This window comes from Haliotis rubra, unplaced genomic scaffold (assembly GCF_003918875.1).
Source record: "Haliotis rubra isolate DU_JTF1 unplaced genomic scaffold, ASM391887v1 Scf391, whole genome shotgun sequence".
NCBI classification, from domain to species: Eukaryota; Metazoa; Mollusca; class Gastropoda; order Lepetellida; family Haliotidae; genus Haliotis; species Haliotis rubra.
Window position 1 is genome coordinate 566,668 of NW_025767070.1, and position 13,378 is coordinate 580,045.

At 40.4% G+C, this 13,378-nt stretch overlaps 2 protein-coding genes across 2 annotated transcripts; one reads left to right on the top strand and one right to left on the bottom strand.

Annotated features, from left to right (window-relative positions):
* Positions 1–721: 721 nt before the first annotated feature.
* Positions 722–2,429, bottom strand: LOC124286793 (vegetative cell wall protein gp1-like). The gene is made up of 2 exons (XM_046723230.1): positions 2,351–2,429; positions 722–1,351 (listed from the first exon to the last, which is right to left on the bottom strand). Exons 1-2 carry the CDS (start codon positions 2,385–2,387, stop codon positions 828–830), a joined length of 561 nt encoding a protein of 186 aa, XP_046579186.1. The 5' UTR covers positions 2,388–2,429; the 3' UTR covers positions 722–827.
* A 2,761-nt stretch (positions 2,430–5,190) lies between these two features.
* On the top strand, positions 5,191–13,111 carry LOC124286801. Its single transcript, XM_046723237.1, has 5 exons — positions 5,191–5,345; positions 8,635–8,800; positions 11,321–11,454; positions 11,937–12,069; positions 12,757–13,111. The coding sequence occupies exons 1-5, from the start codon at positions 5,300–5,302 to the stop codon at positions 12,944–12,946; spliced, it is 669 nt and encodes a 222-aa protein (XP_046579193.1). The 5' UTR covers positions 5,191–5,299; the 3' UTR covers positions 12,947–13,111.
* The last annotated feature ends 267 nt before the right edge of the window (positions 13,112–13,378 follow it).

Sequence of the window (13,378 nt, forward strand, 5' to 3'; positions counted from 1 at the left end):
AACTTTATCTGTACTACTCTAGCTGGAATATATAACTGCTCAGGGAGTGTGACGGTGGGGCTGTGAAAATGCAATGGTTGACTGAACACATAACTTCGCACAGTGACGTCACCAACATAAACAAATCCATATTCACACAAATAATCACACAACTGGTCTCGAATTGCAATACTCTGAGTAGTACAAACCGAAGTGACAAGCAGATGCAGAGTGAAGAACTGAAAGTCTGAAAGTCAGTTAGAACTACCACACAATTGTTTGTACCGATGCTTATTTTACGATTTGATATATCCTAATGTGTTTTCTTATTGTTGTGATTAGTTTTAATAACTCTGTTAAGTGCCCCATTTTATCTCTTATCTCTTAAAAGTGTTTAGTGGAAATGTTTTCCGCTGCCTCCTGTTTAGAATTGGTCTTCAGTAGTCCATCCTTGTCCGTCCCCCGTTGTGTTGGCTGTCCTACTTCCGGGCCTACTCGCGCACGCTCCGCACTACTCGTATCTTTTCTCGAAGCAAAAGCTGTTGTTGACTTTTAAAGGAAGTTATCGATCGATAACTCTGGAAGACCTAAAATGCAATAATGTCTGCATACGACACCAGGGTGTTAACGATCACTTAGAAAGTATGATAAATAACGCGATAATATAAGTACCATCCAGGCGTTGAGCAGCGACTGTCACAAAAACCTTGAAAGATAGGCTTAATATAACTCAGGAAAATTGATAGTCCCACTATTTATTATCATAGTACAGATATAACACATATTATGCACCTTCACGATCTGTTATCACAAAAACTTTCACTCAAGTTAATATATATTTCAGACATTCACCCCCGTCCGTACACATTCCGCCACATTTGCTCTATATACGGTGGTATTTGTCCTTTTTGTGGAAAGGGAAATAATCCAGGACCTCCCGGCATTGCAACCGGTTTCCCGCACGGTGGAGTGCCACATGGCGATCCAGGAACCAGAACCGGTTTCCCACATGGTGGCGCTGCACAGGGCGGAACCGGATGTTGAGGATGGACAGGTACAGGAAACGGAATGTAGATGGGTTTTGGTGGTGCCGGCTTTGGAGTCATCGGCATGGGCATAGGCATTGGTTTATGTGGCATCGCTTTGTGTGGCATGTGGGAATGTTTGTAATGCTTTCTCTGCATGATACAGCTGACGATGCTCCCATGAAGACACTTGCGCTCTCTGTAGTGGAACTGGTGCGCGCCTGTGCACTGAGCGGCCACTAGCATGCCGTTCCTGCACTGCCAGTACACTTCACAGCTCTCCGACTCTATCATGGGGTAGTTTCCGGTAGGCATCGGACAGTGGAACCCGGAACATGACTGAAAAACTGAAGAATAAACGAGTTTAGATTGGTATCTATAGAAGACTCGTGAATTCAAACTGTTTAGGGAATGACATTGTAATTTTGCGGTTCATGGCGAAATGAAATCGAAAATCGACGCGAAGCAAAATTTTACAAAAGTTCGCACGTCGGTAAAAGATTCTTGCAAATGTTAGCACGGAACCCGATCCACCCTCATACCACCCTTTCTGTGTATTTAAGCAGACAATGATCATGATATAGTGTTAAGGCGAACGGAGAGTAATATCTTAATATAATTCATAACGACCTGTCAGTCCAGGGAAGAGTCGAGAAGAACTACAATAGTCCGACTGTAAGTATGCCAAGAAGCAGGAGATTGTATGGAGTGAGTGAGTGTCATGATCAGTTTTAATTCCTGGATCGATGCACTGTACACAAAATAGTCCAACAACAGCTTTTCCTTTGACCTTTAATCTTCCTCACTAACATTTGTAGCCCAACGACTGATTCTTATTTGGAGTACCTTAGGGGATAGCCTAGCCTAGCCTAGCCTAGCCTAGCCTAGCCTAGCCTAGCCTAGCCTAGCCTAGCCTAGCCTTGCCTATAATAATAATAAACTAAACTAAACTAAACTAAACTAAACTAAACTAAACTAAACTAAACTATACTATACTATAAAATAAAATATCATATCATATCATATCATATCATATCATATCATATCTAATAATGAGTTTCACAACATGCACCAATCTCCAATGGGGAAAAACTTCGAATATGAAATCAGCACCCCCTTAAGGTTGCAAAAGCATGAATTGACAAACAACCTGCACCTACCAGCATTATTTGACAAACAACCTGCACCTACCAGCATTATTTGACAAACAACCTGCACCTACCAGCATTATTTGACAAACAACCTGCACCTACCAGCATTATTTGACAAACAACCTGCACCTACCAGCATTATTTGACAAACAACCTGCACCTACCAGCATTATTTGACAAACAACCTGCACCTACCAGCCAATGTTAGAACCAGCACAGCACAGGCGTCCATGGTCCTGATGGAGATTGAAGTTTTGGACAAACGTTCTTCTATTTATTGCTCCAAACAGGAAGATGTTTACAAAATAATCACATGTGTAGGAGCCACCTGGCATAAGTATCTCGTCTGTAAACATGTGTAGAACAAAAAAAACTTGAGCGTTATCCTTCAACAGGAGTCACGAACTTATTGTTGGCTGCCATTTCCGGTACGCCCGTGGGACAAGTTCATTGTCACTCTGATTTTTTTAGAAAAGTTCTCGTGAAAGTGGACGAAGTTGTCTCTTGATTTACATGAGAAGGCCACGTAAATATGTATCGGCCGATGCCGCAAGTTTACGCTTTTACACTATCCACGGACATGTATATGGGGAGTGGCAATGAAATATATAGCTCGTTTTATCATAATTCGCGTGATTTTCGTTGAGGAGAGTTTCCTCCCATCACCATCAACTGATCATCGGTTACATGTCTATACCACCAGTGTATGGATGGTTACACACCAGACAGACGGGTATGTGTATACAAGAACCACACTACACACAGAAACAGGGGTACAGGTACAACACTACACACAGGTATTCACGGTTACAGGTACCACACTACACACATGTATTCACGTGTACATGTACCACACTACACACAGGCATTCACGTGTACAGGTAAGAGAATACACACAGGTATTCACATGTCCAGGAACCACACTGCACACACGGGTATTCAAGTGTACAGGTACCACACTACACACATGTATTCACATGTAGAGGTACCACACTACACACAGTATTCACATACACATGTATTCACATGTACACATGTACCACACTACACACATGTATTCACATGTACAGGTACCACACTACACACAGGTATTCACATGTACAGGTACCACACTACACACATGTATTCACATATACAGGTACCACACTACACACAGGTATTCACATGTACAGGAACCACACTACACACAGGTATTCACATGTACAGGTACCACACTACACACAGGTATTCACATGTACAGGTACCACACTACACACAGGTATTCACATGTACAGGTACCACACTACACACAGGTATTCACATGTACAGGTACCACACTACACACAGGTATTCACATGTACAGGTACCACACTACACACACGTACACATGTACACGTACCACACTACACACACAGGTATTCACATGTACAGGTACCACACTACTACACACATGTATATGTACAGGTACACATACACACAGGTATTCAGTACACCACACTACACACAGGTATTCACATGTACACGTATACACACACATACACACATTCACAGATACCACACTACACACAGGTATTCACATGTACAGATACCACACTACACACACACACAGGTATTCACATGTACAGATACAGCTCTACACATATCGGTACATGTGTACATGTATAGTAAACTGCACACGGAGAAGAAAAGCCTGGTTGTATGTAAGGGTATACATCTGCTCTCCTTTATGTGCCCAGTCGTGACTATCTCGTTTTATTGCTTGACGAGTCGAAGATCGATGTATCATCCGTCACCACTGAACCCTTTTCGTAAACTACGAGAAGACCCGTCCCAAAATCGAAGAAGTTATGTGTGAAAATACAACACCTGTACAACTGTACCAGAACTCCTTCACGGGGCTCTCCGCGATTCTTCAGGTTCATGTAGTTTTATAGCTTTATTCCTTAAATCGATTTCACATGTTGAATAGTCCTCTCTAGACTTGTCTAATTTAAACATCTAGATTTTATGATAACGAATAATGGATACCGATAGTTGCTTTGTTTTACCAAAACTATCCAAACAGATATAAAATTGTCACTTTAACTACGGGGTAAACTTCAAGCAATGATTATTGTAAGGTAAACATCTATTGTATATATTATCATAAATCGAACCTACATATGCAGTACGTGAGTGTGTACAGGTGTGTTACTTCATTTCACCCTTATTACACCTTAAAACTTACAAACTTATTTTACAGACTTGTTTACGAATGTCCATGAGGGGAAAATGAAACATCAGAATTCGGAGTATATATATATATTTAAGGTAGCTCTATTTATTTAGCAGGATCTGGTGGTCAGGCTCGTTTGACTTGGTTGACACGTCATCGGTTCCCAATTGCGTAGATCGACGCTCATGCTGTTGATCACTGGATTGTCTGGTCCAGACTCGATTATTTACAGACGGCGCCATATAGCTGGAATATTGCTGAGTGCGGCGTAAAACTAAACTCACTCAATCTATTTATTGAGGAACATATTCATACAAGAGTTGTTTTATGGGTAAAATGTAGTGTATCTATAAGCGTTAGATATTCAATAACCGGATAATAATACTTGATCTTGTATAAGCAAAGTGTGTTATATCTATAATTGACTAATATATTTATTGTAATTGTCTATTCAAGATACAAATTACATCTGCCATTCCTAAATTCAGGGATATTTGAAGAAGTTAATTTATACTGAACAGACATATTTTCTCTTTATAACCTGAAAGCATTATTTAGAAATAAACATTTGGAAATACAACATGATCGGCTGAGAATGATTACTTCATTATATGTTTTCAACTAAATAGTATTACAATTGTCAGTTGTATCTGTAGTGGTAAATCAAAGAGGTTTAGTTCGTATAAAGAAGAGCAATATGCGAGTGCAACAGAAATGGAGTTATCGGTCTTGTTTAAAGTAGTTCTGGCGAATCCCTCTTTCGGGTGTACACGCTGTTCGACTTGTTCCGGAATAACACGAGTGGGTCACGCTTGAGCGATCTTTTCGTGTAGGTTACGGAAAGGAACGAGTGGTGACGGATGTAGATCACCACAATTATATAACCCAGGTCGTGGTTGGCTAATATAGGCCCATAAATCCCGCGTCTTTGCGTTTCAAGGAAGAGAAACATGGCGTCTTACGTGTATGTTGGAGCTCTCCTAGTCGCTGTGGCGGGTAAGTTGGACTGCGGCAGTACCTCGCTATGACATAGTTACTGTTTAACCTGAGCTTATCGTTCTAGTCATGACACTGACAGGTTAGGTGGGGACGATAAACACCGAGGCCTGTGTGTGAAGTAGAGGAGAGTCACACACTACTCGGCTGAACTATAAACAAAATGTTCAGGAGTATACAACCTATTGAAACTGAACATAATACTGAGGTTACAGTGTCGATCCATTCCCAGACAAATCGTGGCTTTTTAGTCAGTTAAGATCAACATTAAATACGATTTATAATAGTTTGGTGTGAAATAGTGGTGTCGTGACAGTTTCTTCAAAATGTTTCTTCAACACGTGAGATATATCCAGGGAATATCCAGGGACTTACTACTACAAACCTTGATGTTTATCTATTACTTCAGGAGCCGATACTCCAGTGTTTGTTTCACGATCACATGAATATTATTGATTCAGTCACAGTTAACTGATGTTCCTTGCCTCATACCTTATTGCGTCATGTATTTATTGTATTCTTTACTCCGACTTTATTGTTCAGCTGGTGACAGGCTGTAAGTGTATACACGATGTAATAGGATCCTATCGCATTTCACGGTGGTAGAGGAACGCGGATGTTGTATAGAAGGACGGGGAGGACAATGCAGTCACTGTCTCTATGGAGGTGTCCCGCAATACATGGGAGAATCAGTCGTTGGCGGCACAGTTGTAAAGTGTGAAAGCAGAGACCTTATAATAGAGTCTCTGGTGAAAGACATCAGATTCGAACTACAATGTTTCGAAGTTGATCATGCCCATGGAAATACGGCTTACAATTGATCTTCGGCAACACATGATTATCGTAAGAGTCCTAATACGGGATTGACAGGTCAGGCTCGCCGAGTGTTCGCAGATTCATTAAAAATATTACGTAATGTCCGTGTGCGATGGTGAATGAATGCCTCGTGTAAGTCAGTTTCTAAGCGGGTTTTGTCAGTGGGTATTGTTAAGGCACAGGGTCAGTGAGACGCGATAATCCCACGATAGTCTAGTCCATGCTTTTGTCACAGGTTCCTTAGTCGATGTTTAGATGATAATGATGATGATGATGGTTTGGGGGTGTAACGTGCGCTTTCGGCAAGACTTCCGCCCGTATCCCCCCTAAATTTTAACCATGAGGAAAAGTTTCTTTGAGTGGCATTATTAAAAAGTTAGATATGTCTTTCAGTATGCTAAGACACAATTAAAGAAACATGCTAGAACTCATCCTTACCAGATGAGGAATATATATATTCAGGGTTACGGGTGGAAGTCTTTCCGCGCTTTCCGACAAAATGCGTATTTCGCACACGGATAGATGTGAATGGTAACCCTTCATTATAACAACATTATTCGTGAAAAATAACCAGGCACCCAACTGCACTCCTGCTGAACATTGTTGGGGCGAACTGAGGAAACAACAGTTCCTTGTTAAGAGAACAGTAAATCTAACATCGACAACAAGTGAAGTTACTGCGTTCTGTTTGAGACTCCCTGTCACGGCTTGATGAGCATCTACATCAACCATTCAGTCAATAACAATAGGCTTGTTCGAAAACAGTTCACGTGACGCAATTACGACTCCACATAATGCCGTGTTGAAAAATATATAATTCCCCGTTGTAACGCACACCGTTGACATGTCAACACATGTGTACTATTTTAATACAATCAATGGGGACAGATGGCCTGTTGTACACACCCTAAAGCCCATACAAGTGTATTTTACTGAATGTCCTGGAAATGAAGGAAGCGCCTGTGTTCGATTGCTATCGAAACAGCTATACAACTGTAAGCGTTTAGTAATTATTTTTTTTCATTTCTGAAACTAAAATACTTTAGACGTTATTCCAGGTCGTTTGTCATGGTTGCGCAATTCGCCGTGCAGAGTTGCCTCTGTGAGGTGTGCATATGATCGCGTCAGTCTGGTTCGGGGGGAATTCAGCACAGCATGCCCCGGGAACCAGCTGGCTGACGATCGTGTTTTCTAATTCCAGATTCGCTGTGATTATGTTGCCAGGTTAATAGACACCATACCCGTATTTGTGGGTTTCAACAAGGTGGCAAACATGTCATAGAAAAAACAACGTTTTAGGTCGATTTTAACCGTGTGAACGGTCACGTACAGCCACGCCTCGCTCGAATATGGGAATTTACTGCATATTGCAATGCACCAAAGTAGATGCCGACGAGCTTCCAATGGTCATAGGGGCGGTGGGGTAGCCAAGTTGTTAAGGCGTTCGCTCGTCACGCCGTAGACCCGGGTTTGATACCCCACATTGGTACAAATGAAGCCCATTTTTGGTGTATCCCGCTGTGATATGGCTGTAATACTGCTAAAAGCGACGTGTTCTGCAGACTTACCAGGCCAATGACCCGTGACCGTGGGTTCGAATCCCAGTTCACCGCGATTGTTTCGAGGTTTGTCAGCACCCTCTTTGAGCTTTTTAGCTTTACGCCGCTTTTAGAAATATTCCATCAATATCACGGCGGGGAGACCAGAAATGGGCTTCACACATTGTGCCCATGTGATGAATCGAACTCGGGTCTTCGGCGTGACGAGCGAACGCCTTAACCACAAGGCTACCCCACCGCCCTCCTCTCACATTAAGCAGAGGGATGGATCTGACTGGAATACTGTTAAAGTGGCGTTAACTTACACCACCACCACCGTCCATCTTCTTGAACAGTGGGCCTGTATTTAACATTTTGGATGTAACTACTTTGAGAGATATGACATGAATGTTGTTTCACGTGGCAATAAAACAGCAACTTGTTTGGAATCCTGTCCCGGGCAGATTCATGCGAACGGTTTAACCTCGGCAATTCCCCACAGTGCCTTCCTTCACGACATGGGCATGTATTTCACTTAATAAGAGTAATCGTCGTGCTGTTTGTTAGGAATCATTAAGAGAGAAGAGGGTGTGTACAGTTTACAGAAATTGTACGAGTCATATCTGACTATCCCCACGTCACCTGGGACTGTGATCGATACAGTGGGTCAGGTTTTGTCCCCGTCCCACCCCTGCCTTTCCTGCAGCCTATCTTGGTAGATTTCGTGTCACCCTACAGTCGGTGTGGCGTTACTTACAGTATCAGCCAGTGGATTATCTGGCCCAGACTCAATATTCGCACGCATGCACCTACGCACGCACACACGCACGCGCATACACACATCTATGGGGTTATATTGTGCATATGTTTTATGGATGACATTAAAAGACCCATTTATACAATAAAATTTGCTGACGTCTAGATCATAATTCCAGCTGCTGAAATAGGACTGCCATGCATGCAGCCCAATGTAGTTGCACAGAAGACGAGGGAGTGTTTTGCCAGCTTGGGATCGGAAAACTTGATCAACCTCGACCCAACGAAGCAACCGGGGTCACTTGGCCAAATATCAAATTTTTTCACCGGGTCACGTGTATGCAGGTGAGAGATAATCAGTTACATTATCGATTGATCTTCTGCAGAGACGTATTTACTTTTGATCCTGCAAACAGCGTTTATCACGGGTCATCTCAACAAGGCGTCCGACTAGATTATAAGGTCCATGGATCAAATCCGATCAAGGCAAATTGTATGGTCGCTACATACCCATCCAATAGATATGTTGTTCTCTGTACATAAACTATAAACGGATGAGTGGTTTACGCTGCCTTAATTTGTGGAACTCGCGAACGGGACAATAGGTATATGGCAGCACATGGGAGGCTACTGTGTAAGTCACAAAGAAATCTTGGCCATCCGTGACCAAACTGTCAACGAGCCAGCACCACTATTACTACTTTAACCACTGAATACCCTAGTCTAGTTCTTGATATCTTTACTGAACACAATAGTCTAGTTCTTGAGATTCTTACAGAACACAATAGTCTAGTTCTTGATATCTTTACTGAACACAATAGTCTAGTTCTTGATATCTTTACTGAACACAATAGTCTAGTTCTTGATATCTTTACAGAACACAATAGTCTAGTTCTTGATATCTTTACTGAACACAATAGTCTAGTTCTTGATATCTTTACTGAACACAATAGTCTAGTTCTTGATATCTTTACTTTACAGAACACAATAGTCTAGTCTTGATATCTTTACTGAACACAATAGTCTAGTTCTTGATATCTTTACAACACAATAGAACACAATGAACACAATAGTCTAGTTCTTGATATCTTTAGTCTAGTTCTTGATATCTTTACAGAACACAATAGTCTAGTTCTTGATATCTTTACAGAACACAATAGTCTAGTTCTTGATATCTTTACTGAACACAATAGTCTAGTTCTTGATATCTTTACTGAACACAATAGTCTAGTTCTTGATATCTTGATACACAATAGTCTAGTTCTTGATACTGAACACAATAGTCTAGTTCTTGATATCTTTACAGAACACAATAGTCTAGTTCTTGAGTTCTTGATATCTTTACAGAACACAATAGTCTAGTTCTTGATATCTTTACTGAACACAATAGTCTAGTTCTTGATATCTTTACTGAACACAATAGTCTAGTTCTTGATATCTTTACTGAACACAATAGTCTAGTTCTTGAGAACACAATAGTGTAGTTCTTGATATCTTTACTGAACACAATAGTGTAGTTCTTGAGTTCACAATAGTCTAGTTCTTGATATCTTTACTGAACACAATAGTCTAGTTCTTGATATCTTTACAGAACACAATAGTGTAGTTCTTGATATCTTTACAGAACACAATAGTCTAGTTCTTGATATCTTTACAAAACACAATAGTCTAGTTCTTGATATCTTTACTGAACACAATAGTCTGAGTCTTTACTGAACACAATAGTCTAGTTCTTGATATCTTTACAGAACACAATAGTCTAGTTCTTGATATCTTTACTGAACACAATAGTCTAGTTCTTGATATCTTTACAGAACACAATAGTCTAGTTCTTGATATCTTTACTGAACACAATAGTCTAGTTCTTGATATCTTTACAGAACACAATAGTCTAGTTCTTGATATCTTTACTGAACACAATAGTCTAGTTCTTGATATCTTTACTGAACACAATAGTCTAGTTCTTGATATCTTTACTGAACACAATAGTCTAGTTCTTGATATCTTTACTGAACACAATAGTCTAGTTCTTGATATCTTTACAGAACACAATAGTCTAGTTCTTGATATCTTTACAGAACACAATAGTCTAGTTCTTGATATCTTTACTGAACACAATAGTCTAGTTCTTGAGATCCTTACAGAACACAATAGTCTAGTTCTTGATATCTTTACAGAACACAATAGTCTAGTTCTTGATATCTTTACAGAACACAATAGTCTAGTTCTTGAGATCCTTACTTTACTGAACACAATAGTCTAGTTCTTGAGTTTCTTGAGATCCTGAACACAATAGTCTAGTTCTTGATATCTTCATTGAACACAATAGTCTTTCTTGATATCTTTAACACAATAGTCTAGTTCTTGATATCTTTACTGAACACAATAGTCTAGTTCTTGATATCTTTACTGAACACAATAGTGTAGTTCTTGATATCTTTACTGAACACAATAGTCTAGTTCTTGATATCTTTACTGAACACAATAGTCTAGTTCTTGATATCTTTACAGATATCTCTTTCTTGATATCTTTACAACACAAGTCTAGTTCTTGATATCTTTACTGAACACAATAGTCTAGTTCTTGATATCTTTACAGAACACAATAGTCTAGTTCTTGAGATCCTTACTGAACACAATCGTCTAGTTCTTGATATCTTTACTGAACACAATAGTCTAGTTCTTGATATCTTTACTGACCAATTGAAAGGGTACCACGGAAGTCCGGATCCGTTCAACAAATTTTAGAAATATTTCAGGTCCACCACTGCTTGTCACGCCATGTTTCACTATGTCACATTTGGGCATCACGAATGAATCAGCTCTCGCATCCCATCACAACAACCAGTCTATTCTATCTTCCAGCCACGAGGACGACTTGGCAAGCGGCATCAACTGCTTGTTTGACTTCTACGGAAACTGTCTGAACATGAGAGGAATGTTTGCAAGTTACCCTCAGATTCAAAAGGCCTCAAGGTTCGCCTGTGAAAACAAAGATGGTAAATTTCTTCGTACACTGATACAGTATATAGTCGTATAAGGGTGTGTGTGTGAACCAGACTGAAAGCGAGGCCATAGTGGGATAGATTATAGTGTGATGAACCTGCAGATCTTCTACTATACGTGCTGGAGCCATGCCAGCTCCAGTAGCCCCCAATACTCAGTGGCGATTCCTGGGGTCTCATATAGATAGATATATAGACAGCCCATTCCATATAACTTTAAGAATTGAAGGACCATTGTTGCAACGTTTTGTTTTCTACGGGTACTATATAGACGGGTTTTTTCATGAAAAATGCGAGGAGTGTTCTGTATGGTGTGTCCGATTGTTATAAATAACTTCTGTCAATTGTTGGAGTGAATCCAAAAACGATGCATTGTGTGCCTTTTGTTGTGCAGATAAATAATTTTTGCTGGATATCAATAAAATCGGAAGGTGTCACTCTCTGTCATATGGCTGTTTCTTCTTCTTCTTCTTCAGCACTGGCTGACTCTTGTCTGAAGGACGTGGACAAGGAGACTTTGGTTTGCTACATGAAGAAGGTGCAGGAAAGGACTATCAAGATCATCACAGGAGAGGTTCAGAGGAAGAGCACGGAGGAAGAGATGTGCGGGTAGGGGAACAGAACGTTTCTTCTTTAGAACCTTGGCCAAAATTGGTCCTTTATGGGCTCCGGACAGAAATGGTCCTTCGTGGATTCCAGGCCAGAATTGGTCCTTTATGGACTCCAGAGCAGAATTGGTCCTTTATGGACTCCAGAGCAGAATTGGTCCTTTGTGGACTCCAGAGCAGAATTGGTCCTTTGTGGGCTCCAGTGCAGAATTGGTCGTATAAACGGATTGGTATTTCGTATGGAAACTGAATAAAGCTTCAAATCCACATACCGTATATTACCGTAGATAAGCCGGCCCCCTAACTTGACCCGGTATTCTTTGAATTGAAATTGAGTCTAAATATTTCTCTTCTTGTCAAAAACATTTTTGTTGCAATGATTTTGTACCAGGCAGTTTCTTTTGCAAACTGTCCGCAACTGATTAACTGTATTTAGCAAGTTGTTCATTGAACAATATTTTCCGATCAAATCTCAGGCCCGCCCCAGAATCTCAAAAGTCCGTCTGTTACTGACGTTGATTTCTACTTACCTCGAAACAAGGTCTCTTGAACCTATTTAGAAAATTAAATTCTGAAGAAAAGTTGTGCACCTAGTCCAGCTAGAATCTGTCTGTTGCTCAACCTATTTGATTATTAAGATTGTTGTTTAACACAAAAAGCATTGAAGAATGTTTCTTTTTCTGTGTAGATTTCTGAAAGAGGAGCTGAAATGCATGAAGGCGGCGCTGTCCGGCTGTCCGGCATCGACAGGGAATAGCTACTACTCCTTCGTTGAGATGCTGATGCCGACCAGATGTCAACATCTGACCCTCTACAACATCCTGAAGGATCGTCCCAGAGTGGACCTAGCTTCTACCCACATGAAGTCGCCACGCTAAGTCACCACGAACACAAGCGAAGTTCAAGTGCACATAAAGATTTTTTATATCTGAAGAAAAGCCAAGTGATCAATAATTCCTGTCCAGTGTTCTTTACAAACGTTTTTATATGTATGTAGAACTGTTTTTTTGTAATTAAAGCGACAATAAAATTCATCATTGTGATTTTTGATTTAAACATGTTTTATTCATTGAGAAAAAGGATTGGGCACAAGTTATTCAACTTAATGACGCCCTCTCCCAATTTATATTCTCTTTCTATCACTTGCTTGATAACGGTATTAGTACCTACACCGAAACGTCGCACTCATTGCAATAAAGTTGACTATCCATAGGATTTGGTTTTCCTTCATCTATACAACTTCTAAAATGCCTCTCAAAGAAGACATACATGGCATATGGATTGACAATAAAATGAATACATGAAATATA

Bases quoted from the DNA above. Each gene is read 5' to 3' on its own strand.
- LOC124286793 (XM_046723230.1), bottom strand. From the start codon at position 2,387: ATGGACGCCTGTGCTGTGCTGGTTCTAACATTGGCTG. The intron at 1,352-2,350 runs GTAGGTGCAGGT...TTTATTCTTCAG, and splicing joins GCTGGTTCTAACATTGGCTG to TTTTTCAGTCATGTTCCGGG.
- LOC124286801 (XM_046723237.1), top strand. From the start codon at position 5,300: ATGGCGTCTTACGTGTATGTTGGAGCTCTCCTAGTCGCTGTGGCGG. The intron at 11,455-11,936 runs GTAAATTTCTTC...CTTCTTCTTCAG, and splicing joins CGCCTGTGAAAACAAAGATG to CACTGGCTGACTCTTGTCTG. The intron at 12,070-12,756 runs GTAGGGGAACAG...TTTTCTGTGTAG, and splicing joins ACGGAGGAAGAGATGTGCGG to ATTTCTGAAAGAGGAGCTGA.